This window comes from Acanthopagrus latus, chromosome 5 (genome assembly GCF_904848185.1).
Source record: "Acanthopagrus latus isolate v.2019 chromosome 5, fAcaLat1.1, whole genome shotgun sequence".
NCBI lineage: Eukaryota > Metazoa > Chordata > Actinopteri > Spariformes > Sparidae > Acanthopagrus > Acanthopagrus latus.
Genome location: NC_051043.1, coordinates 18,048,210 through 18,074,423, shown reverse-complemented (window position 1 = coordinate 18,074,423; position 26,214 = coordinate 18,048,210). Strand labels below are relative to the sequence as shown.

Below are 26,214 nucleotides of genomic sequence, written 5' to 3'. Positions count from 1 at the left end.
CACGGTCGTTATGTGATTTTATTCATGTGAAATACCATTCCACAGACATAGAAGAAGAAACATCGGGTGGAGTCGATGGACAGATATAACGTGGTCAATAAACATTTTTGCAAGATCCAGACAAGTATCAAAGTACAGAACAATGGAAATAGAACATTCAGTAGACTATCAACATGTTCATACAACTTTTTTGTTTTTTCACATCTGTAAAAAGAAAATAAATATTGTTTCTTTTTTGTACAGTTTGCTCTGGTGATAAATTATAAACCTTCGATAGGTGTGTTTTTATGTGTTTGCAAAATGCCAACGTGTTCTCAAAGAATAAGGCAACAAATCATTGTTATAACTTTATTCCCCATGAAAATGTTCCCTCAGATATGATATAATAGAAAACTAATGAATCGGTATAATTTCCCCTAATCAGTAAATATCCTAGTCCACCGCACTCTTATATCACAAAATAGATACATCTATGGTGATGTAATTCTTTATGCCAAAACTATACGTGGAAATGGATGAACAATCAATGGCGGTGAGTCGTTGTTGTGCGTTGCAGCACGTCTTAAAGTGCAAAATGGAAACAAAGGTATTTGTTTATAACTGGGCTTTTTTCTCTGACTGTGTTCCCCACAGAGTTGACACTTTTGACAAATTGCCCCGAGTGCATCAGATAATCGCCATCCCACCTGGCTGCGGGCGATAGGGTAATCTAATTTTGTTGCCTCTGTGAGGGTTTTTTGGCTCTTGTATGCGACCCAAGTTTGGGGGGCTGCCAGCGGCGGTCCTGAAAAAGGGACATTCAAAGGATGTTAATTATTTAGATTTATGTATCACTCTGTGTTGTATTTGAGCATATTTTGAAGGGCTTATTTTGTTTTTAACTCTCCAAACACATCTTGGCTAACTCATTATTTTTTCTTCCACTATTTTCACATTAACATAATTCATTAGTTTCATTGATTTGGGGCTCAGTTCTATTGTCACAGATTCCTCCAAAGCTTTGGTTGAAGTTGGTTTATATGTACAATACACATCGACAGTGACAGACCTTACCCCGACGCATGCACAACAATCTAAACTACACCCAATCAAATTCATGGGGTGCTTCACAGATATTAATGTTTTATTGCAACAGTTCACACCATTTGGCCCCCTGTCAGACCGTCAATGCACTGGGCCGCTTCTGTCAGCCACGTTTCCACTCGTCGGTCCGATCTCTATATTTCGCTGAACGAGAGGGCTGCACCCCTGTTTGAACATCAGAGCCAAACGACTCTCTTGTATTGCCAAAACCTCCGTTTGAAAAGTGCTATAGAACATTTTCCGACCTCAACAGTTACTAGGTCCACTGGTGCTCATGTTTTTGATGATTCGCGTCCGTCTTAAAGCAACGTAAGATGTCTATTTTACACACATTTATTGCTCCGTAGCAATTCATCTAGACAGAAAACAAACTAAAAATGTTTAAAAAAGAACAAGAGACATTCCTGCACATTTGTATCAGCACGACTAACCAGATCAGATCCGATGCATATTCTTTAAACGGTTGAGTGGCGCACATCTTGACGTTGTTTGCTATTTGGTGGCAGTGTGGTGATCATCAGGTACCTGCCAGGTAGAAAGGTCCCTAGCTTAGCAATCGAAACTATTTCTTTTTTTTTTTTTTTTCTTCACGAGCATGTACTAATGCAGCCCTTCTATATCATGCAATTTTTTGTTGTGATTGCTGATACCCCGCACCGCACACGGTTGCTCACAGTTGTCATTAAGTAGTTGAAAAACAGCTCTGTTACACAGTCATAATGATTAATACATTGATAAGAACTTCTACAAATGTGTCAAGACAATTGTTTAAATCCATGCATTTCATGCATAGATGATGGTCATCTTCGGAGGCCTGCAAAGCCCCGCTGTGAAGACAGAGAGAGTCGAGTGTATACTGCATGTCCAGCCACTTTTCCAGCCAGTTACCCGTCTGTTCAGACCTCCACGCCTTCCTTCCCAAGAGCTGTTAACCTGCCTTGCCCTCCGACTGAAGCCCCGCTGCCTGTGAATGAATGAAACTATCCACGCAATCACACGCGCATCCCTTCAAAGACCCCCTTGTCTGTTTTCTTACCAAGCTATTGTCATTCCCGAGTGTTTTTTTTTTTTTTTTTTTAACAATGTTGCACCACTTACAATATCTCCACAATGTTTCCAGACCCTGGCACATAACACTTTCTAGCCCCCAGGAATATATTTTCTGTCCCAACAATATTTCACAGATTTCTCTCTAATCAATTCTACTAAACCGCATGGTACACTGGACAAATACAAAACTGGACAGTCACTACACTTCTCTCTATAGCTGCCACCATACTGAATGCAACAAATGCACATAGCTATTGAATACTAAATGTTGTTGTCTTTTTTTTTTTTTTTTTTTTTTTTTTTACGAATAGTGATATGTATAGTCAGCTGTCCACGCCAAACACACCGCTCTATCTTTGTAGGTGAGGTCCTGTTGTCCTTGAAATCTGTATCTGACCCCATGTAGTGTCCGGGGTGACTCCAGTTTTTCTGCAGTCGTTCGCGGGCCTGCGTTACAGTTGTGTGATTGTCTGTCTGTTTTTCATTTGTTCTTTTTGTTTGTTTGTTTTTCAATCCAGCTCCATCTCTTCAGTCATTTATCTGCAAGGCAGCCTTTAGGTGGTGGTCAAGGCTGGGGGGAAAAAAGCCGCCGCTCCTATTTCATGCCGCTCCGCAGCACCTGATTGGCCGCGATGAGCATGACGCTGATGATGAAAGCGATGGCGAAGGCGCATATCAGGCTCTTGCGCACACAAGTTTGCTTGACCTGCTGCGTCGGGCTGGAACCTGGGCAGGAGGGAGATAGGAAAAAGATTACCAGCGGGCCCATTGAATCAGGTGCTATTTACTGCTTGATAGATATCTGATAGTAATTTCCGAATGAATGAAAGAGCTCATCACAAAAGCTTACAATTACATGAAGACAATTATAAGGGATGAGCGTCGCCAAGGAGATTTGTTTTCACACCTGTACGCTGCGTAGCTGCATCTAGATTGAAATGTTGATTAGAGTTTTGGAACAACAAACAAACGAACTGGTGCATGAGCGGCATCATAAAAGGACGGGAAAAGACAAAGTATACCTGCAGAATCATCCCCACTGAGAACCAACTGCATACGAGGAAAAACAAATATTCACGGAGAAACCTTAGTATCTGTCGTACCTTATTTCTGTCCGAACAGACGATATATCTCAAAATGATTAAAATTGATCTCGCTCATGATTTATCTTTTTTTTCCCCTCGAGAGGTCATTGCTGTTCCTAGAGAAAAACAAACAAACAAAAAAAACACCTCCCATCCAAAAAGTGTTCTTCCAGCAAAAAAAGAAAGGATTGCAATCATTGTAAAACACAGAACGGGTTTGTAATGGCTCCAACAATCGTTACACCTACACATTAGACAAAAGACCCTCTGTAAGCGAACAATTAAAACAGAGGCAGCAATTTGCCATCTTCAGTAAATCCCAGTTACTCTTTAATGAAAAGGTGAAATGTGCTTTCTCATTGCGGACACAAAACATGCCTCTGCCTCGGCTTCTGTAGGGATTTCCTTTCAAATGAGCTCCAGAGGACGGCATTTTCTCCACGCAGCGCACGTAGGCGGACGGAGCTTTAGCGATAAATAGCTTGGTCATTTTTTCAGGTGAGGAGAAAAGCGACAGGGGGAGAAGGAAAACTGTCATTTGCTGTGCACAGTTGCTCAAATTAGAGAAACAGCTCCCTGAGAGGGCACAGCTTTTTTATACACTGCTGATAACTGGCTGGAGAGCATCACGATCTGTTGAGGCTGCTGATGGGAAAAACTTGTGCCACTGTTATTTCAATAGCACAGCTCTCCACGTGCAATCGCTGCACTTTGGTGCTAAATAATGAGGTAGGAAAGACGTTCTGACTGTGAGGAAACCTGCAATCAGTTCATTTAAAAAAAAAGAATTATTACTAATATATTGTCACTGGAGTGTATCAAAAGACAACAGACGACAAATGATTAGTTGCGTTCTACTCAGAACCCAGCGACTAAAGAATGGCGAGGCCTGACAACTCAAAAGTCAAGATCACTTCCATAAATAGTATCATACATGGTGTCTTGTCATGGACATGTAATATTTCAAACACCCCATGAGAATCAACTGTGATGTAGTTTTATGGAAATGCTGCTTACATCTTAAAGGATCCTTTCCCCCTCATCGCAAACCCCTCATCTACGCCTAGAGTGGTATCTAAACATGCAGATAATTAGGGTTTCATTTTATATCCACATCTGATATTCAGACAGATCAAAGTAAAGCAAATGTATTTCAGAAGAAAAATTCAGCAGGATGGGCGTTCTGGTAGGCCCGGTCTGATATCACAACACAGTCTCACAGTCTCACACGTTTCACCTGTTATAATATAATCTTTCTTTTGGACTATTATTAACATTGTGAAACAGGCAAAATTTTGTTAGGTTAAGGCACCAAAACTATTTGGTTCGGTTTAGGAAAACATCCTGCTTTGTGTTAAGATAATAATTCAGTCAAGTCAATTATGCTGCTTGGTTAACTTGATAAGGCAATCTAGCCTAAAACCAATTCAGTGACACTTCAGTGACCCATCCAGCCACCACCCAGTTTGGAATCGCACCTGACGGATTGTGCTTTGTGATTGTTTTAAGTTATCCTCACCCTGTCTCAATGCTTGTTCATCCACAACTCTCTCTCTCTCTCTCTCTCATCCCACTCCTTAATCATCTGACTGTGGGCACTTACTCTTTCAGTTAAACCAATGGGATTTTGCCATTATTACATCAGCCAAACATGTTGAGGCTGTCAAACCGTAATTGGCGTCGCCCCTCTGCCATCCTGTCAGCTGTCATCTCAGTACAAAATCACTTCCAGTGCCCAGGTTGAGGTTGTCAGAGTCTACTCCTCATCACATCCAGATCTTTAGCCATTCATCTTCACCCAAAACAGTGTCATTCACTCAGAATGGAGTGTCTCCTCGTTGAAATTAAATATGTATTATGTTACCGTCTAGTTTTGGCCAGTTGTCAGCAACAAAAACAGGGGATGAGAATAAGAAGTGTGGGAGGTATAGGAGGTTCTTCCTTACTGTCTATATCCACCTGGCATTCCCCCGGGTTCTCTATGTGGTTCTCCTCAGTCATGATGATGTTCTCGATGTCTTTCATGGAAAGGTGATCGCAGAAGGTGTCGTACAGGAGCCTCTTCAGCTCTTCCACCGTTAACTTCTGCATGTCACACTGGAGATATACACACAACTGAACATTAACATGGACAGGGCCTGACGGATGCAACACAGCAAACACACACACACACACACACACACACACACACACACACACACACACACACACACACACACACACACACACACACATATACAGTCAAATATGGAGACGGGGCATTTACACATGCACACACGTAACACATAAAATATAACATTTGATTGTGGAAATCTCAGTTTCTATGAATTGACGTGTTGAAATTCCCCTAATTTAACTGTCAGATGTTTACTCAGCGTGGTTTGCCTGCCAGACAACTGAGTTCATATTCAGTCTATTTTAGTCAAAATTACCACACCTGTGACGTCACCAGTTATGATGATGTAATGCTGACGTCACAAAGGTTTATATGACTTCACATTTACCTTACAACTCTTTTTGATTTAAAATGGCACTCTGAGGTAAATACTGATACTGCAGCGTAATGACTCTAACCACATATATGTATTGGTTTCCTGTTAAAATTGCTTTCACTATGCTAATTGTCCCGGTCCGCTGGGACAGATGTTCTCCACAGAATTGAAGGCAGCATTACGGCACAAATGAAATACGTCCGACGATCAAAATACATTATTACAAGTTATAGTCAGCATAATGAGCTCAAACATAATGAAACATCTCATACCGCTGTACATTTTGATATTTAATTTTAGCTCCTTTACACATAGTTTAACCTGTACAGTACCAATGCACTGTATTTTGTAAACCGTAAAATCCTATTCTGCAAATTAACTAAAGATGTCAGATAAATTAAATGGAGTGAAGAATAGAATTTGTCTCATAAATACATAATATAAAGTTGCAAACAATGTAAATATTTGCCTCAAAATTCTGTTTTTTTAGTAAATGTGCTTGCTGACGTCCAATCACTGGTTTTATATCTAATTTAAACTGAACAATATAAAGAATCCTTGAATGTCTAAGACCAAGACTGTCAAACAATATCCCTGCAAAAAAAAAAAAAAAAAATGCCAATCCAGGCTGGGCGGCTGTTTGAAAAGCTCATCCACGTTAGTCATTTTCAGCTCAGCCAGAGCCGAGCTCACAGTGGGACCGGAGGCTCTGTGTGATCAATCCAGCATCGCACGCTTGATACCACTATTCCCATATAATGTTGTGTGAAGCTATGCGGCCTTCGCAACAGTCCCCTTGGGTTCTCTCGACTCTCCCAGCGTGTGTCTTTGCTTGTGATTCCGCTTTTCATACACTGGCTGCTCCAAGAATTCCCATAAATCCCCTCTTTCTCACTCCATTTGCAGTCTCTCTTTCTGACAGCCACGCCGGCGCTGTTATCACCTAACTACAACAAAGGCAGCTCCGACACGAGCTCCTGCCCATTAATTTCCATCCCACTGTCAGAGTGAGCGGCTGATTATCTAATGAGGTAAATAAATTAATATCTCTTTTACATAAAAATTGACTTTAATGTTCTAAGTAATAAGACTGACGCCACACACGAAGAGGCGGAGAACGTCTTGATAAAAGAAAACAGTTCTTCAGGGGAATCCAAACCTCTCCAAGATTAAAATTCCCCCCCATTAATGACCCAGTGGATGTGGCAATTAAAACCGGGTTTCCTTTAAAGTCATACAGTGGCACAGTCTAAATGTTTCTGCACTTGGAGGTTTGCTACCGCTGTGATTCTGCTGTCTATCTTCTCTAATAGGGGAAGGGATGAGTGACTGAATAATGGGCACCTTCCAAAAAACGGAGTCAAAGTCGGTGCCGTGGAACTTATCTGGCATCCCAGCTGCCGTCAGCTTTGGGCCCAGAAGAGTGACAAACTCCTCAAAGTCCACCTGGCCATCGCCTGCGGGGAGAAAAAAGGAGAAACAGTCGGTGTTTATTACCGCTGGTTTTTCCTGCCCACAGTCCAGTTTTTGTGGGCAAACAGAGAGCGAACGGCCTCTGGGATTTGTGATTCAAGAGAACGTAATCCACTCCGTGTCTGTGTTGCCTCACCGTCCATGTCCAGTCTCTGGATGATGACCTCCAGCTCCACCTCGTTTGGCATGTAGCCCAGGGAGCGCATGGCCATCCCCAGCTCTTGCTTTGAGATGAACCCATTCCCATCGCGGTCAAACACTTTGAAGGCCTCGCGGATCTCTGCAGAGAACGCACACGCACACACGCACACACACACAGAGGAGCTGAAGTCTTGCGGTAGAGCAGGATATGAAAGTGGGAAATGTTCCACGCACCAAAGACACATTTGTTATGCCGCATCAATGCTTGAGTCATAGTTATATGGGGGTTGGCAGCTCAGGAGAACAAATTCCACCAGTGAAATAAGAAAAAATACCCTTGAACAAAGAGCTGAGATCAGAACAAATTGTCAACATTTTAAAGGGCAGTATTCCCTGTACTTCTCTTGTATTTAAAATTTCATGAGGATGAATCAAACCTATGAAGTGAAGCTCTCCAGGCTGACAAAATCTACAGAGCTTTAATGCCAAAAATAATCAAACTGGAATATATTCTGCTCCTAGACTAGGTGGAAAAATCTACCCGGTGGTTGCATTTCCTAAGTTCCCTTCGGTTCAATTATTTCATGGAAATGAAAAAAAGGTTTGAATAAGATACCCAGAATTTGAATCAATTACCGACACCTGAAAATTACTACTGAACTCTGATGTGTAAGTGTGTAAATCAAATAACAATGTAGAAGGATTGCTCGTACTATCATCCACTGATAAATGGACTGGAATGGATCCACTGCAAAAAATATCTGTTGGAGTCTCTGTTTTTAGAGTCTCTCTCGTGGTCAAAATTCTTATTGTAGATCAAGAATGTTTAATTTTGCGTACTCGTTAAGATGTTTTTCGTAAAAAATGTAAGAATTGGCCACCTGTTGAATTCCTGCTCAGAACAAATTTAGGCAAGAGTAGGCTAATAGTCAAGTCTTAGATGTAGATGTAATTTCTACATCGCCATTCACACTGCCAGCACAAGAGCTCGCTGGGTAGCATGCAGGCATGTTTTTCAAACACACAGAAGTCAGAATGTCAGAACTGTTCCTTCGTCTTCTGTTGAAAATGTCATTTTAGACAAGTTTTGAATTCTTACAAATTGCAACTTTAAGTGTTTGATTAGATTAGTAATTGAATGTGATTTTTTAGTCAAACCAAAGGAGAGAAGGTCATCTCAGGTCCAGAAGTATTACGTTAATCAGTTTATTTTCTTACTAAATCTTTTCGGCCTTTCAGTAAGTGATTTAATACGTAATTGTCTACATAATACGTGGTCCTGTTGTTTCATTGATACTAACCATGAGACTAAACTTTCTGCGCTTCCGTTCTGAAGCTTTTCTGCAGGAGGTCCGTGGAAGATTCATGCCTCGTCCATTTCCAGTTTTTGGATGATTTTGGTGTACTTGTGATGCATTTGGATTGCACATTGTGTTGCCAGAATTAATAGTGGTTAAAGGAGGCTTCCAAGTCTTTGTGAGATTATTCTTTTCTGGTTGAGAGCAGCAGATGAACTGTAGGTGTTGGGCTGCTTAAGTTTTCATCCAGAGAGTGTGTTTTGTTTGAGAAGCTGCTGCTCTAAAACGCTGTCATGTTGAATCATACTTCCATTGTCCAGTTCATGTGACAGTCACAGCACCATATTCACCCCAACAGCCAGAAAAAATGTACGCATCTACAAACAACCATATGTTGATACACTGCATTTATTTGGGTTTAATTTTCAGTGTTATCTAATGGCAATGTTGTACTTAGGGTCTGGTTTAGGAACAAAAAAAAACAAAACAAAACGCTTGGTTATGGGTTAGTAGGGTTAGGGATCTTGGTCTTCTTTAAAACATCTGTTTTGGTTGCCTTCAATACAGCTGGAAATATCATGACTTCCCACCAGAAATATTCTTCTCCACCACCATCCTTCTCCCGATATAAGTCAGGTCATTAACACGTAATGCGACCATTGTTGCCCATTCGTTATCTCTCTGGGCTGACTCATCAGACTTTTTTGGAAGTCCAATATGAAACCACTGGGAGAAGTCGACATGGAAAACCTAGAGTTCTGTGCCTTAACGGGAGTGAAGGCAATTCTTATTAAAGATGGTCGATTGTTGAGCCTCGACTCGTTTCCAGGTCATCAAATACATCAACCTGGGAGTAAGCGCCAATGATCAACTATCTTTATCAAGAATTGCCTCCCCTACTTTTGGTTAAAGCAGACATTACCGAAGTTAGTTTGTGATCAACAGAAAAAGGGGGAGCAAAAAGATCTGTATCTTCAACAGAAACTCAAACCAGATAGTAAAATAAAATCCAATGAAAAGACGTCACAGTACTTGAACACTGTGTAGAAGATGTGCCCTGCTGCTAATGTAGAGCCACAATCACTAAAGGAAATCTTAAAGCTGTTAATTCCTCAGTTCAGGCACACTGCACATCCCCCCCTCACTCGCAGCATGTTTACTCTTCTTGAAGGATTGATTCCTATCATTTATATGCAAGAGAAAGTCACCTACAATATTACACCCATCCCATGTTCGTGTCACACGACTGATTAGCACACAAAAGAGCAGAGCAGGGGATGAATCTTAAGATAAGGCTGATGGAAATCGTCAGAAAACCACATGAAATATTTGCAATCTCTCTAATCTGGCATTTGGCATCTGGTGGAATCGGAAGCTTGAAAAATGAATCGCAGAAGAGTTATATTCAGTCTTTGTAATGAGGGTTCAGGGACATTTTACGAGCATTACAGATCAGGTCAGAGGTTGTAAATGAAGTGCAGAGCGGAGTTTTGAATGAGTTGTGAAAACAAAACCTGAATGAAGCTGCCAAATAATGTGTTGCTTGTTACACAACTGAGTGACAATAACAGCCTGCCAGGTAGGCAGATTCAAATGACTTTCCCTTCTCAGTATTACAGCCAATTACCGCTTGTCAAGTTGCTCGAGTGCAATAATGAAAACAAACTTTATCAATCCGCTGCAAAGTCTTGTAAATGGGAATCGCGGCTCCAGTGATTTGTGTCAGAAAGGCGATGAATGGCCGAGCCTCCGGCCAAAATCCACAGCGTGACAGTCGGTGACAAATGTTTCAGCACGAAAAACAAAACATGAAATATCGATGATGGCAGGAAACAGTGTGTGTCATTCTGTGTATAATGTGGCAGCGCGGCTTCAAGGAAATAGTTTGTTGCAAATTTGAGTGCATGTCCACAGAATCGAAACCCCGCCACAGGAACAAGGGTACTCAGCAATGGTGTATTACAATGAATTGCATCTGGGCATGCAATCTATAAACAAGACAGCAGGGTGACATTCGCTGCAGCTATTCTTCACATATCTTTCCCGACAAAATATCTTACCAGAGGTATAGTCTGAATCATTGAGAGCCTCCAGCTGTGTTTCTTCCCCCCGTTTCCCTGGGTGTGATCCTATTGTTTACAGAATAACAATAGCTCAGTATCCACCTGAGGTCCCCGCTCCATCTGTTTACTCAGAAAAAGGGGCTTTTCCACCACACACTGGCTAAAAACCAGCATGCTGCAGCCACCCAGGAGGCATACTCACTCTTAAATAAGGTGCCAAAACCGTTTTAGCGAATCCTCCGTCTCCCCCTGAAAGCTTTATTTATTGATCGAAGGCCAAGGTGAGCAAAACATCACGACCGGTGAGTAGCGTATGGTATATTAGATGTGTAAAAGTTTGTATTGTGTAATGAAATACGGGCACAGCTTGCCTTCGGAGGATTTTCTACTTTGTCGCAAAACGTTTACAGGATACAAATGCCTCAGTACTGCTGGGACCAGAAATGTAAAGGGTGGTTTATCATGTCCAGAGAGATATACAACTGTTAAACTGAAATATGAATAGGCATTACATATATATCATCAGAACCACTTGGCTCTGCTTGAAATCAGGACAGAGTGCTACCAGAATTAACTAATATTACTCTAAAGTAAAGGAGGCCGTACATAATCCTCACTGTGATTTATCAAAAGGGATGGACTAATCGTCCTCTGAAATAATTAATTTCTCTTTCTGAACACATCCAGATAGAGTGCTATCTCTTTGAGAGTTATCTAGCGTAACTGTCCTCCGAAGAGACAACTATGTTCTCACATTTTCACTTTACTCACTGAGACCAAATTCTCACGACGTATGCCACGGTGACTCTACTGTAATTGAGAAAGTGCCCCCCGTCAGAAGTTGTTCTCACTCCGACTGTGATTAAATGCTCTGACAAGAAAAAATAAATAAATAAATAAATAAACAATGAGAAAGGAATAGTTCTGATATTAGCGTGCGCTTTGCACAGATGACCTGAATTGTCCTGCCCAATCAAAGAGAGGCAGTTGGCACAATGAGCCACTGCTTAGTCCTGTAGCCTTGAAGTGAATGGATCTAAATATGAGGCACACATAATTAAAACAACAGTGGGTCAGGCTCCCAAATCACAGAGGTAAAACATGACATATGATTTGTTTGGAGTTTGTTTTACCATATTGATAGTTTCTACAATTTCTACTACATCGTACACATATTACATGTTTATGACTTGACCTTCACATTGCAAACCAGACTACAGTTCAACACTGTCCTTAAACATCTGTAAGACCTCAAGGACATCTCCAGCTGTGTTCTTTGCAACCAAAACAGGTATTTTAAACCCAGTCGTTACAACATAACATAGAAAACTGAACCTACAGATTTGTATTGTTTGCAGAAATGTACATTGCCAACATTTATTGTGCCGATTGGGTTGCTTTTCCACATGTTTAACCATCACACAGACTTGGACTCGAGTCACTGTTTTGATGACTTGTTACTTGACATGATAGATCATAGTTGGACTTGGAAGTTAAAGACTTGGGATGTGACTTGAATTCAATTTAGACTCAAATGCCTGTGTTCATGTTGCCCTATTGTCATGTCGGCTTTCCCACCATTTCGCCTAATCACCCGTGTTCAATTAGTTACTTATTCCTGTGTCATTAAGGGTGTAATATAAGCTCAATGTTAAAGCTCTCCTTTTGTTGTTCAACCTGCCTGCCTCTGTGTCTCCATTTGGGTCCTTTTTTCGTATATATTGTAACAATCGAGAAAAATACCCATCTGAAGGTTAAAAAAAAAAAGGAATTATGGTTTGAAAACCAAAGGATAATCAGTTCAAGTGTGATACAATATTACAGAGAATCCACACGTCGCATTTGAGAGGCTGAGATCAAATAATGTGTGGCATTTGTAAATGATCAATGACTTGTTAAATGATTGTTGTTTTTATATTTTTAGTGCATTGGCTTGTAATTTCTTTATTGACTAGTTGTTTCAGCATCAGGTTTTGTGAGATTTCTCTTTATTTGAATGCTGCTACATTTAAAGCTGCAAGAAACTTGTTGTGCTGCACAACACGCCCCGAAACAAAACACTCTCATACCACCTCATAAAGTCTTTTATGATAAACGTGATGGCAACAGTTCCCCATTTAAACATCTAACAGACATGGAGCATCGTTATCGCTCATGTGCAGTTGCATTTTTTTGGCCACCTGACAACCACTGGCCGAGCATTCCACTGCTGTTTTTGCTCAGTTTAGGTTTCTCCTTTGGTAAATCATCTGACTGTGTTTGACAATGCACTACTATTTCTAACTTGCTGGTAGCATGCAGGGGGCTTTCAGGGTTCCAAACAGCTGCCTGCTGCAGCTGGTAAACTGGATTGATGAGATCAGGAAGAATGACCCTAAACAGTAACAGCTGAGTAGAATTGCAGAGTAGGGTCATAATCATCTGTGGGTTTGCGATTATGACCTACCACTGTTACTACGTCCCTGTTATATGAAAATATTGATTAAAGCAGCCAGCTATCAGCGCTTTGTATCTTGAGTAGTTGCCAAACGAGAAACCAACCGGTAATAGTGGAATGACTGCCATTATAAATGGTTATATAACGGCTATATGACTGGCAGCGGCTCACATTTCACTTTTGGGTGTTCAAACCCAACTTCCGTCCTGCTGGCTAGTCATTGTCCATGTTTGTCAAATTTTCATTCTTTTGAACTGTTTGAACTGGAATAAAAGTAGAACACGTAATGAACCTGCAATTTCTTTTTTAATTTCTAGTCACCGTTTTCAGTTTTCCTGCAGTGCCGCACATTTTATCACAGCTTCTGCCCTCTTGAAAGTCTCTCCCTTTCTGTTTGCACTTCCGTATGCACTCTGGCACTGCGGCTCCGACAGGGAGGCGTGACTTTCTTCTTTTCTTTTTTTTTTTTTTTTTTTGTTGTTGAACACATGTGGTATTTACTTTGATGTAGAGAGGTGCTTGTTGGCCTTCAAAGACGCGATGCCATGCGGTCCCCTGTGGTGTGATCTGACAGAGGATGAAAAGCCCAAGTTAAGATCGTGGGCTCCGAGAGCCGAGCATCTGAAGCCGAACTCCCACGAGCGAGAGGTGCAGTGCACTCCTGTCGCACTGCTCTCCCCCGTGCGCCGCTGTATATCAATGAAGTGCACCGGATCCTTGCTGTAGCACGGAGACGCTGAACTGCAAGCAGCGCCAGACAACACCGGAGATCACTCGGAAATGGAGCTGATTCATGCGGACAAAAGACTTGGATTCATGGTGAGGCCGAAACATGAATGAAAAGAGGGATGGCGTGCACTCTCTCTAGACAACATAGTGATAAAGTGAACAAGATTTTATGAATGTCATCATCTCTGCCTGTGCACGGATGACAAAGAAGAACTTAATCACAATGAAATGAGTGGAATTAAATCTCCTCGTCCAGAAAGGCATTGAAAAGGAAATATTTACTTGGATTTCTGAGCCACCCCTGGAGCAAAGCTTTGCCCCTTTTCAGACTAAATTTAACGCCAGCGAAAAACTTTTCCTAATTACCAGTGCACTTTGAGCAGAACAGGCTGATGCCGGGGCTTTTGTAGCCGTGAAGCGTCCGTGAATGTAATCCAGGGCATGTTTTACAGAGCCAGAGATCCTCTTCGCCTCAGCCAGACCTGCATCTGCTTAGGGCTGCTTTGGATCGGTAATTGCAGCACACCCACTCTTTATGTAAGACCTTATCAGTGTGAGAAAAACACAGCTTTGCTTTGTGTGTGTGTGAACCTCAAGCGACTATTTTTAAACACCCATAGCAACCTTAATCCATCTTTAGCTGGATACGGGCTGACTCGGGCACCCAGAAGATTTGAATATTACCATAACAGGCTTCTAATAAGGCTCTGGGGTATTAAGGGGTATATGGCAGAGACTAAGGTCTGTGTCTTAGGGAAAAATCCCATCTCTGTTTGGATAGAAAGTACTCCCTCCATTATGAAATTCTGAAGAGCTTTCGCCTCACCAATGCAACACTGACGCGACCACAGGGAGAAACTAGACTACGGAAAAGGAAAGTTGGAAATGTCAAGGTGCTTCATTCTCAATAAGAAAAAAATCCCCAGGCCAACTTCCTAAACCCCACTTGACCTCGAATGATTGACGTCGGTGAAAAGGCCCTGAAATCTTAGCCCATCTCTGTTGCTTCTCTGGGTTTTTCTTTTCTGGCACGGAGAGGGCAATCATTGGTCTGCCTCCATTTTTTCCCTCCCTCCCGCTTATGTTTTCTCAAAGCTGCAACTTTTTCATCCTCACGGCCGAAAAACCAAGCTGAGCCGCAGCCGGCATCAATGAGGGGAAAACCTGTGAGAAGCGCCTCAAACAAAGGTCAAGCATGAGCAAACAAAAGCCTCCGCTATGCATTACAGCTTATCCAACACATCAGTTCCACCACGTTAACGGTACGCGGCTCGCCTGTGGATCAGCTTTTTCTACCATTGGATTTGGACATTGTCGGGTGTAGACTTTGCAGTATTGCTCATCAAAGGGGAGAAATATTACCTGAAGGAAAAAGCGCTTCACCTTCCAGAACTCATCACAGTTAATTTCACAGGTAATAAAGTCTGCTGGATTCACTCCGCGGTGGCAATCGATCAAAAAGAGAATAAATGATCTAGCTTTAACCCCATCGACAGTCGCAACCTTTGATGATGCTATCTGCTAATCTGCACCACGTTGTCATTTCAAACCCATCTTGGCAGCTTACAGCAACCAATCATCTGAGAAATCACACAAAAATTCTCAGAAATTTCTTAAAGCACAGGGAAATATATCAAATGCCATGTTAAATTTTTTGGCTGATTCTCTGTTTCATGTTGTGCATTTAAAAAAATAGTTTGACATTCGGACATATGTTTGAGTGACATTTTCATTGGTTGCTGAGATGTAGCAGTGTATTTTTTAAAACAATTGAGATTAGCGCAATTTCTTATTGCATGTGACTTAAATGAAAGTTTGTACTTATTACAATTTTTACATAAGAAATTCAGTTAAAATGTATCTAAATCATCTAAGTTATGTGGTGGTTCCCCTAACCAGTGTGAAAAATTAAAAACAACTCATTATAAGTATCATACTTCTAACATCTTTTGTTTTGATCGAGACACTTTGACTTTTGACATTAAAGGTGCAATATGTAAGTAATCCAAAAGTTAACTAAAATGATCAACTGAATTGAAGAAATAACAGTAACGTCATGTCAAAGATGCCTATGTGCTGTGTTGAAGATGTATCTACTTAACTGAGTATGCTAACCAGCTAGCCCCAGGCCTGAACCTGAGCTAACAGGCTAAAAATAGCTACAGTGATGGATGTATGGACAGAAGGCAGCAGGGTTACTCTGTTTATATGCTGCCCCTTTTTGTTGGGACTAGAACACGCTGCACCTTTAAACAAAGTATGTCATGTTAATCAGTGAGCTTCAAAAGTGCTGGTCAGAAAAGTTTTGGCACCTGTGGCACGTTACGACAGAGCATAGCTAGCTAACTTCCCTGTTTCCCGTCTTTATGCTAAGCTAACCAGCGACTGGCGATAGCTTCATATTGACTTACAGACATACCTGAACCCTTTACTTTTTAACCTCTAGACAGAAAATAAGAATATTTCAAAAATGTTCTGTTTAGTTTAAAGATCCAATTTGTAAACAAAAAAAAAAATTGGTCTCACTCGCCAATAGGTACTTCAGTGAGACTCAAAAATCTACTTTTCGTTTCAGTGGTTATTTTCAGAAAACCATTAAGTTTATATAAAAATATTATCCATTACTATCATCAAATCCCACAACATTTCTACAAAATCACACATTTCTCTAAATGCAGTTATACTAAACAGATAAGACACCACCGCGCAGTGGTGCTGGGTCATTTCAACCTCAGAAAAATGGCTCATTTGTGCTCACGTCTTTATCACCATCCATGTCAAGTAGAGCTTTTTCATATACCGCCTGTCTCATCCTGCCAGGTGACACGAGCGAGAGAGCCATTTTGAAACCCATTCCTGTCTGTCTGCCTGCCTGCCTGTCTGTCAAACTGACTGCATAAGACGACCGTCCATCACGCAGGTAGAGCGGGAACGGTTCAGGATGGAGCTGGTGATGGGAAAATGTACAAAGTGAGATTTATTGTTTTCAGCCTGATCATACACACACAGGATGCTTTCATGGGCGCTGCGCGTCTGTAATGCCATGCGCGTTGGACGAGGTTAATCTTCCTGTCCTGCTTTTGTTTCCCTTTTCCTCACTGACATGTTTGCCTTCTTTGCTCTGGTGTTTTTTCATGATAATCAGGACAGCCTCTGTCACACCTGAATGGAGGAGGGGAAACCTTCCCTGCAACATTATCTCACCATCCTGCATCAGTGTTTTATTTAATAAAAAGTGACAAACCTTCCAAAGTCATTCCGACACTTAACATGGCCCTAGCTTTATGGGCATTTTAATCTGGAGTCATTTAACAATTGCAGCAGTCAGTGCTGGTGATGCCGTAGTTCTTTCTTCTTTGTAAATCATTAACAAAAGCCGTCGGAGCTCTAAAGTGGCGTTTGCCAGACTTCTAACATTGTGAAGAGGACTTGAAAGGCAGAAAGTGGGAAACTAATGGTTTTGGCAGACTGGGAAAACACTTGATTTATTAGTTTGATTCAGTTTTTTGTTTCAATACTGTTTCACACGGAAGAAAGCTTTGATGAGAAAACCATGTGTTGTTCCAGTCAGTAGGTACGAAAAGCTCTTTTCCGTGCAAACAGGAAACAAAGAGTTTGTTTGGTGAGCCAATTTAAGGGTTGTTTTGCTCTGTAAGAGAACAATAATTGAACTAATTCTTCCTGAGAGAGCCCCGCCAGTAACAGTCAATAGCTGAAGTGAAGAGGAGAGAAAAATAAGCGTTTGGTTTTGGGTAAACACATCTGGATCGTTTGCACACTCCTGAAAATGAGCCAGCACATCCACTACGAACATCACGGGTCATTTTGTTCTGTTTTGCTGTCCACGTCTTCTTCAGCAGCATATGCTATAATATGGTCTCAGCTGACCCCTTGGAAGTACACCCCCACAACGCCCACTGATTTCTGCACCAGCAATACGTTGTGTGCATAATTTTCTGTCTTGCCAAGCAGATGCCAGTGTCTTTAAATATCTTCATTTGTATTCATGTAAGTATTTCCAAAGGAATGGAAGTCAACCCTCCACCTCAGGGCGAAGCAGTGAGTCAATGTTTTTCTGCTGCAGCTACAGTAGGAGTCGAGCAGAAAACATCAAGATCGCCTCACAGGCAGTTTATACCATTAGGAACTTGAATTTTTTTGGAGCAGCTGTCAGTCAAATACAAAGTCCCAGAACTCTGCCAAAAGGAATGACTAAAAATATTGAAAAAGACGCCCCAGTAGCATGTGTTAAATTTTTACTACTGAGAGCAAAGCAGTTTCAAAAACAAAACGGAGTGGGGAAGTCAGAATATTTTGACAAAATATTCTTAAATGCATATTTATGACTCTAGGAGATGCATGTGGATAAAAAAATTCTCCAGTCAATCCTGTTGACAAGCCCAAAGCACCGACTTTCATCAACCAGATATATAGATTCCCCCTCTTTAAGTGTCGGTGGTTGTTTTTTGGCTTTTCTCTGACACATATCAAACTAACCTTGAGCTGAGATCGAGGTATAACCAGGAGGTCAGCATGTTGTTGTGATAAATTGTCTAACCAAAAGATACTCAACCTCCTCAAGAACTGAAACAAGACTAAATGCCACATTAGCCACACTTAGAGGCGCGATGGTGCTTTGAGCTCGGCGCTAATGTCAGCATGCTAACATGCTCAAGCAACACTGCTTACAGGCTGATCATCGGCAGGTAAAATGTTCACCATTGTATTAGCATGCTGGTATTCACACACATTCACACGTATCAATTATTTTGAAGGTATTTATCTCAGTTTGGGTTTTTGATTTTATTTTGTAGTTATATTCTGATGTGTCTTGTTATGTTATGTTATGTTTCCCTTCCTGTCTTTGTCTGTTTTCCCACCTTCTTTCTGCCCGCCTGTGTTCCCAGTGTTCTGTTTTCCTCTTGTGTTCTTGCGCTTCTGTCCACCTGCGCCTCCTCCCCTTGAGGTTTAGTTTGTATTCTTCCCGTAATGTCTTACCTGCATTTTGCTGTCTGTGTCCTCGTGTTATTCTGGTTTGTAGCTACAATTAGTTAGGTATTTTGTTTTTGGATTACATCAGTTTTGTTGCCAACCTTTTTGCTTTTGGATTATTGGATTTTGGGCTTGAACATCAGCTCTTACCAATGCTGGTGAGTTTCTACCTGCCTGCTCTGTGGCATGTGTTTGGCTCCTGTTTCAAATAACCATGACACTATTTGGTTGTAAATAAAAGTAAACTAAATTAAGATTTTGAATTGCTAGATGATGTTCATTCTGACAGGGATGTCAAAGTCTGTTTCAAATTTTAATGGCAGTTTATCCTAAAGTTATTGAGTGTTTCTAAGGCTGGTGGTTGACTGACAGACTGACAGAGACAAAGCTGCTGGAATTAAGCAATGTCAAGAAAGTCTCAGTAATCTCCTTTTCAGAAACACAAAGCCATCACCACTGCAAAGCTCCCTGTCAGAGTGAATAAAATACCATAAGCACGCTGATTGAATGCCAATAGTGTCTAATTCATCGATAAGATGAGACAGACCTTCCCTCCTTCGCTTTTATTCACAAGGTAAATAACAGTATGTAAAAGACGGCTACAATAAATCCAGCTTGAAGCCTCACTGAGTTTGGTCCCTTTATTCTGTTCACTTCCTGTTTGCTACATCTCTGCTTCCTATCTCTTGGGGAGAGGGGGACTGACAGCCCAAGCCCTGTTTGATCTGAAAACAAGGAAAGCCCTCCCTCGCTCTGCCACGAGGTAGAACAAATGGAGAGATAACTTTTTGCAGGCTGTGTTGATTCCGATTACCACTGACGGTTACTTGGTGGGCTTATAAAACACTCCTTGAAAAATATGTCCCTGCTGGGGCTCTGTGACAGGTTTTGGCTCGGGGTACATTTTCCCTTTTTCTCTGACAGTGATTAAGAGAAGGCTTTCATGTCGAACCAACCACGCTGAAACTGTGTGAGGTAAATACAAGAATCAATAAACATGTCCTGGGATATGATACTATAATTTCGGTGTATACTGACATTTCAATTTGAGCAATATTTGACATTCTGCTTCCATCTGCGGAAAAAATAGGGTTCCTGTAGCAGATGTGATGCCAATTAAATATGGATGGCATGTAAATAAAATGTTCTGGACATATATCTATTTATTATTCCCTAATAAACTGCACCTATTGTTTACCTGTTGTTAAGCATATTAGACACCAGATGAATTATCCTCTTTTTTTTTTCTTTTTTTTTTTTACATTTTATAGCAGTTTGCTCATGGATGTCCAGTGGATTAACTTTCCTTAAAGGAGTCATATTATGCATATTTTCAGGCTCCTAATTTTTTGGAGGCTACCACCAAAACAGGTTTAAATGTTTTATTGCTCAAAAAATACATCAATTTTCCCATACTGTCCAGTGCAGCAGCGCAGTATTCCCTCTCTGTCTGAAACGCTCAGTTTTAGCTTCTGTCTCTTTAAGGTCTTGCCTTGCTTATACCCAGTCTCCTCTGATTGGTCAGCTCACACATGCCTGTCTCAGATCCACTAACAACAACAGAGCAGCTGTGCTAAATCAATTCCCATGTACCAAACTAGTCCCTAGGCATACATTATGCAAATGTGTGACACAGTGACGTAGTGTGATGTCACAAAGTCACAAAGTTAAAAGCAGGACTACTGACGAGGCGTTTCAGGAGCAGTGTTTTATGTGGGAGAAAGGAGCTCCTGTTGGTGCGGATGCTGACCATTTTAACTTTCAAGATCTTTTACATGCACAAGAACCTGAGAATCACTGAAGGAAAGGAACAAAAGGCAAAAGCATAATAGGTCTCCCTTAATGTCTGAATGTTCTGACTATTTATGAATAAATGCTGTTATTACACTTGGTCCCAATTGAATAAAAGTGTTTTGGGACAACTCTCTTGAGAATATGTCAGTTACAAACATAATTTAGGAATAAGTCATGAAATGATTAACTCTAACTCCCTTCAAGTAATCGTCACAGTTTATTTCTATGCACATAAGTCAGTGAACGAACAAAAAGCCATTAGAGTTTTAGTAAATTTGAAGTTTTATGGGCGAGTCTACAACTCTGAAATTAACAAAACTGCCAAACCATAAACAGAAGGCCGGTGCAGTTTTGAAGTGAAATGTTAAATGAAGTGCACCATTTACAGCCTTGTCAGAGAGATCCAAATGTTCTGCTCCATTTTATCTACGACTTGTGGCTACAGGAAACTACGGGCGTCTGTTTATATGAGCTTCACTCTGGGACCTGTTACAAACGCTATAAGCTCAGCCCAGGGACTATTCTGAAGCAGCCTCCAATAGAGCTGTTGTTAGGCAGTGTGGAAATGGGCTACCCACTTAATTCCACCTGCAGTGATATTGACACTGAGCTTTGTGTGTGTACACGTGTGAGTGCATGTGTGTGTTTCTGTTCGCGGTGGAGGAGGTCTATATTGAGCTCCTGTAATATGACCAACTATTTTTCGGCCCTCTTGTGTGGGAGGGGAAATGGAGAAAATGGGAGTCCAATTCAATTTATGCCCGCATCATTGTACATTAAGGTACTTGCAACCAACCCCCCACCTTGTTCTACCACACATGCACACGCAGGATTATCAGAGAAGCGTCAGAAAAATAGCATTTTGTTCCAATTATAGCTCTGACAGGCTTCACGGCCGCAAAGTATGGTGGCATTGGTCCGATCCCTGGGGTGTCCAAGCCAGTAATTGAAAATCAGGTCTACGGCTATACGTGCCAAAAGGGCCTGAACCCCCTGTCCCTATACATGCACTGGCACACACATAGTCACTAATGTGCAATTTCGTTTTCGTGACAAAGCCCCATCTCCCTGACGGCTCAGCTGATGCATGTGACACTTCAGACTTCCAACCAATTCGCGTCCATCTCTCAGGAGATGAGACGAGACACGGTGGCTGACGCTTGAGCGGCACGTCTCTTGTCTGATCGGCACAAACTTGAGATTGTTCAATGCATATTGTAATTTAGAACTTGCAGACCGTGACAGCGTCTGCAAATCCCAGAACCACAATAACTTTAGCCCTTTTGTTTTGTTGAAAGTGGCTTCAGATACTCCAACATACATGTTTCCAACACGCAACGCTGTTATGATGTAATGGGGTTTTTTCGCAGTCAGCGCCTACATTATGTCTGACACAGTGTTACAGACCTTGTATTAAATCTGTGGTGTTGCACTCCAAATCACACAAAAGGCCAATGTCTACATAATGTTGCTTTAAATATCATTTATATTTGCTTCTGACCTGTATAAAACCAAATATACTGGTTTAAAACGGTAACCCTTCCCTTTGGCACATGACACATGACAATATGTGTCAAAAATAATATATATATTTGTTCAGTCATGGACAAAGAAGTGTACAGTGTGTCACATCACTCACGTTCTTACCAGTGAGACACCCTGTTATGAAACTCCACACAACAGTGTGGGATTTCAGGTAGATTCAGGTAATCATGTTAATATACAATTCTCATCAAATTACTTAGATGTATTAAATATCAAACTAATAAAATAAGTATGTTTTTAAAGAGGCCCTGGATCCCAAAGTTACTATACAGAAATCCAAATAGGAGCACATGGAGAACACAATACTGCTTGGGAAGAGTTAAGCATTATGATCCCAGCTTCTTGTTTGCACTCTCCTGAGACACTGATGACAGGGGGAGGATTGTTTCCAAAAGCTAAAAAACACAAGTTTTTAAAAGACACATGTTGGCAGGCAGTATGAATGTAGCCACTTTTTCGGAGCTATCAATCGACCACGCCACATTAATATCACTCCCATTTTGTGCTATCTGGCAGCAAAAGCCGCTAATCTCAGTTACACCCTTGACAGCAACAACAACATCACTCAGCCTCCGCGGCGACACCGCCTTTAAAGTCTTCCTCTTCCACAACGTGTAAGACATCCCTCACACGGGATCACTAATGCTCTGCAGCAGCTGAAAGAGGCTCTGTCACTGCTGTTAACTGTGCATTACCCAGGGCTCTCCTGTTCTCTAACATCCCCAATGCCTCTCAAGTCAAACTGCCACTATGAGGTGAGCTCGAAAACGGCTCACTTAGTCCTGCACCAGAGTGACTGCAGCGGGGCAGCAAGAGTGGATCAGTCTAATTCAAGTCAAAATGAAGTGAGGTCTGTTTATCGCACACAAAGCTGGACTGTAAATTGAAGCGAGGGTGAGACGGAAACGCAGATTCCTCAATCTCAACAACCATAAAGCTTCGACTGGAGTCGATAAAAAAAATTTAAATATTGAAATATGAGACACTTATCTTTTTTTTTTTTTTTTCCTGTGCTGCTGCTGCTGCTGCTGCTGCTGCTGTGGGCAAAATATATTTCTGTCATGTGAAATCTCTGTACACTGGAAATCAAGTTTGACAATAAAGCGCTGAGTGACGCAACGCTGTAATCAGAGGCATGACATTGTGCAGAGATCACACTCGGCGCTGACATGTTGACGCTTCTCTTTTATCACAGGCGCACTTTGTTGGGTGTCAGAGCAAAACAGAAATGGTGGATAAAATGTAGAACCTCAGAACAGCCTTTTCTATCTTCGCTGGTAGTTCCTGTTCTGGAACTGGTGCAGAGGAACTTCACTGAACCCCTTCTGAGAGTCGAATCCAATCCCACGCCAACCTTATCATATGTGTGTCTTTGCACCTGTTGTAGATACAAAGCTCTGTGTGTGTGTGTGCGTGTGTGTGTTTGTGTGCAAGAGGGACAAAGAAGGAGTGAGTGGCTGTGTGATTTCAAATCCGTGCAGGTGCAATTATCGGTTCATTTCTGAGATTCCTGCACAGGCATGAGATTTCTCACAAGACACCCAGCTTGTCTGTAGTTGTGGAACGCGTATTTCAGTCGTCACCTTATCTGAAACACATCGGTCTTAAAGACAATTTGAGAACTCTGATGCATCACAATCTGTCCAGCAAAGCAAAGAAATGTCCAAAAAAAAACCAACATGGATGACAGATGCGCTGGACAAATCACTCAGGAGGGATACGCCGACTGTCTTCCAGCGTCACTGCACTGGATACATGGCAAAAAATGCAAGAACTCACTGTCATCACAAACCCTTTGGGACTTGAACAGTGTCCCAGGGGCTGCTGCATGATAATGTGCAGATGTCGCAGGTTCACAGCAGAAGTGCTCCGAGGCGTGAATATTCTTTGGATACTGAGACTAATTGCTCAAAACAGTTGTCATCTGTCAGCATGCTTGTTGGTGGACTGGTTTTTGCTGTGTTTTTGGTTGATGTTGGGGGTTTTTTTGTTTTGTTTTTTTGTTTTTTTTTTGATACATTTCTAAATCACGAGAGGATTTACCCTGGGTGTTGTCTGCATCACTTCATGGCTGAGGATTTCACAGCCTCTTGGGGAAAAATCCTGTGAAACACCATCAGAAAGTCTCTGCGACAAGACCAAATTTGAGCCAAATTTCCACCCAGCAGCTCCTGCTTCTAGTTAGAGCCAATGCATCAGCGTTGTCCCCGAGAAGCAACACTTTATGGCACAACTGGTGCACGGATACAACAAGTCTTCAAGGCTCCACACTGAGATCAAACCCTCCTTTTGAGGTCAAGGAAAGAAATGCGAGAAGAGATATCTGATCTCTGACTAAAACTGATAACAAGGCGTGTGATATGAAAACCAGAGAAGGAGAGGGACTTTTTAAAACAAAATAAAATAAAAATAAACCTCCAGACCCCTCAAACAGGCCCTCTCTTTTCAATCCGACCAAATCGCTCTCTCTCATGAGCGCTGTCCAAGGTGCTGACAGGCGCCTGTTTGAGTGCCTGGAGTAGATCACAGCCACATGCACATGAATAAACAACCCCTTGCGTGTGTGTGTGTGTGTGTGTGTGTGTGTGTGTGTGTGTGTGTGTGTGTGTGTGTGTGTGTGTGTGTGTGGCTCACCGGCTCCTTAAACACCCCTCAGGTAGGCTACACACAAAAAACGGGTAACACCTCACCTTCAACTTCGTCTTCGGGCAGGTTCACCGGGGCGCTGTAGGAGAGGATGTCGGGGATGGTGCAGATCCCCCGGTACATCAACGTGGAGGTGACTGGGTGCATCGGCATGACTGCGACCTTTGGCTGCCACCTGCGCCCTCGTCATACAGAAAACGTGTCTACGGAGAGGAACCCCAACTTCCCCCCGGCGGGAGAAGGTGGATTCCGCAGCGTGTCCGCCGAAATCTCGCTTTTTTTTTTTTTTTTTTTTTTTTTTTTCCTTCAATTTTCTGGTCAACGACGGAAGAGCAGCAACAATGACTGACTGGGGGTGTCTTACCTTATTTGGGGGAGAAGAAAAAAAAAAGAAAAGAAAAGAAAAGCCCAAATCGATCCTGATTATTCACACAAAGTCAGTAGATATTACAAAACTACCTCAGAGGGAGACGATGCGCACACGAATGCATCACCATCAAGCAGGAGGGAGCTCCACATCTGAGCTGATTAGTGCAGGTTGTCCCTTGAACAAAAAAAAAAAACAATCGATAGGCCAATTGCTTCGCAGGGGCTGTCAGTCCGCTGATTGCCTCTTTGCCTCGCCGCGAGCGGATTCATGCATCCACTTGTTGGATTGCATGCGCTCACTTTGACGCACCTCGAGATCCTGCCACCTGCATATAATCCACCGGAACGACGCGTTTTACACTTAAAAAGAAACCCTGACACTAACGGAGAAGAGACCCCCTTTCAAAAAGAGAAATCTCTTGAAAAGCGTTAAAAAATGTGACAGGTGAGCGCGCGTCCGGGTCCTCAGAGACAATAACTGCCGGCTCTCGCTGTTAATTGGTCGTGGCTAGTGAGGACGCATTGCGATCCAGCGGTTCCATCTTCAGTGGAGTGAAGGAGCAGGGGTTTTCTTTCTCTTTTTTTGTGTGTGTGTGTGTGTGTGTGAAAGAAAGCTCAGTGTGAATCTGATACGTAGTCCTCTCTCTCTCTCTCTCTCTCTCTCTCTCTCTCTCTCTCTCTCTCTCTCCTGTCTCACACCCCGTCTCTCTCTCTTATGGATACGTCTGCGAACACACACACACACACACACACACACACACACACACACACACACACACACACACTTAAATGGGTGTGGGCAAGACAACACATAACACCCCCCTCCGTCTGTCTGTCTGTCGCTCTTTCTTTTCTTTTCTTTTTTTTTATTCGATTACTCTCCCACGTGCGTATTCGGGTTACTCACCGATGTAGGACTGAAACCCCTAAAGTGTGATTGATGAACACGTACGGGAGGTGAATGGAGTGGCATTGGCTTTTAATTGCCAGCCATTATAAGGCTGATGACCATTATAC

General features: G+C 42.0%; 1 protein-coding gene across 2 annotated transcripts; it reads right to left on the bottom strand.

Annotated features, from left to right (window-relative positions):
- On the bottom strand, positions 1 to 25,815 carry LOC119018913 (calcium-binding protein 7). Of its 2 annotated transcripts, none has more exons than XM_037096939.1 (5): positions 24,873 to 25,815; positions 7,320 to 7,463; positions 7,055 to 7,167; positions 5,165 to 5,315; positions 1 to 2,859 (listed from the first exon to the last, which is right to left on the bottom strand). In XM_037096939.1, exons 1-5 carry the CDS (start codon positions 24,979 to 24,981, stop codon positions 2,729 to 2,731), a joined length of 648 nt encoding a protein of 215 aa, XP_036952834.1. In that variant the 5' UTR covers positions 24,982 to 25,815; the 3' UTR covers positions 1 to 2,728. The 2 variants fall into 2 exon arrangements, with proteins under 2 accessions (XP_036952834.1, XP_036952835.1); XM_037096940.1 differs by having other exon boundaries at positions 5,165 to 5,303.
- Between the last annotated feature and the right edge of the window lie 399 nt (positions 25,816 to 26,214).

What these genes read in the sequence shown, in the direction of transcription:
- LOC119018913 (XM_037096939.1), bottom strand. Translation starts at nt 24,981, where the DNA reads ATGCCGATGCACCCAGTCACCTCCACGTTGATGTACCGGGGGATCTGC. An exon ending in GCCCGAAGACGAAGTTGAAG is followed by an intron (nt 7,464 to 24,872) that starts GTGAGGTGTTAC and finishes CGTTCTCTGCAG; the next exon opens with AGATCCGCGAGGCCTTCAAA. An exon ending in TTGACTCCGTTTTTTGGAAG is followed by an intron (nt 5,316 to 7,054) that starts GTGCCCATTATT and finishes GTATATCTCCAG; the next exon opens with TGTGACATGCAGAAGTTAAC.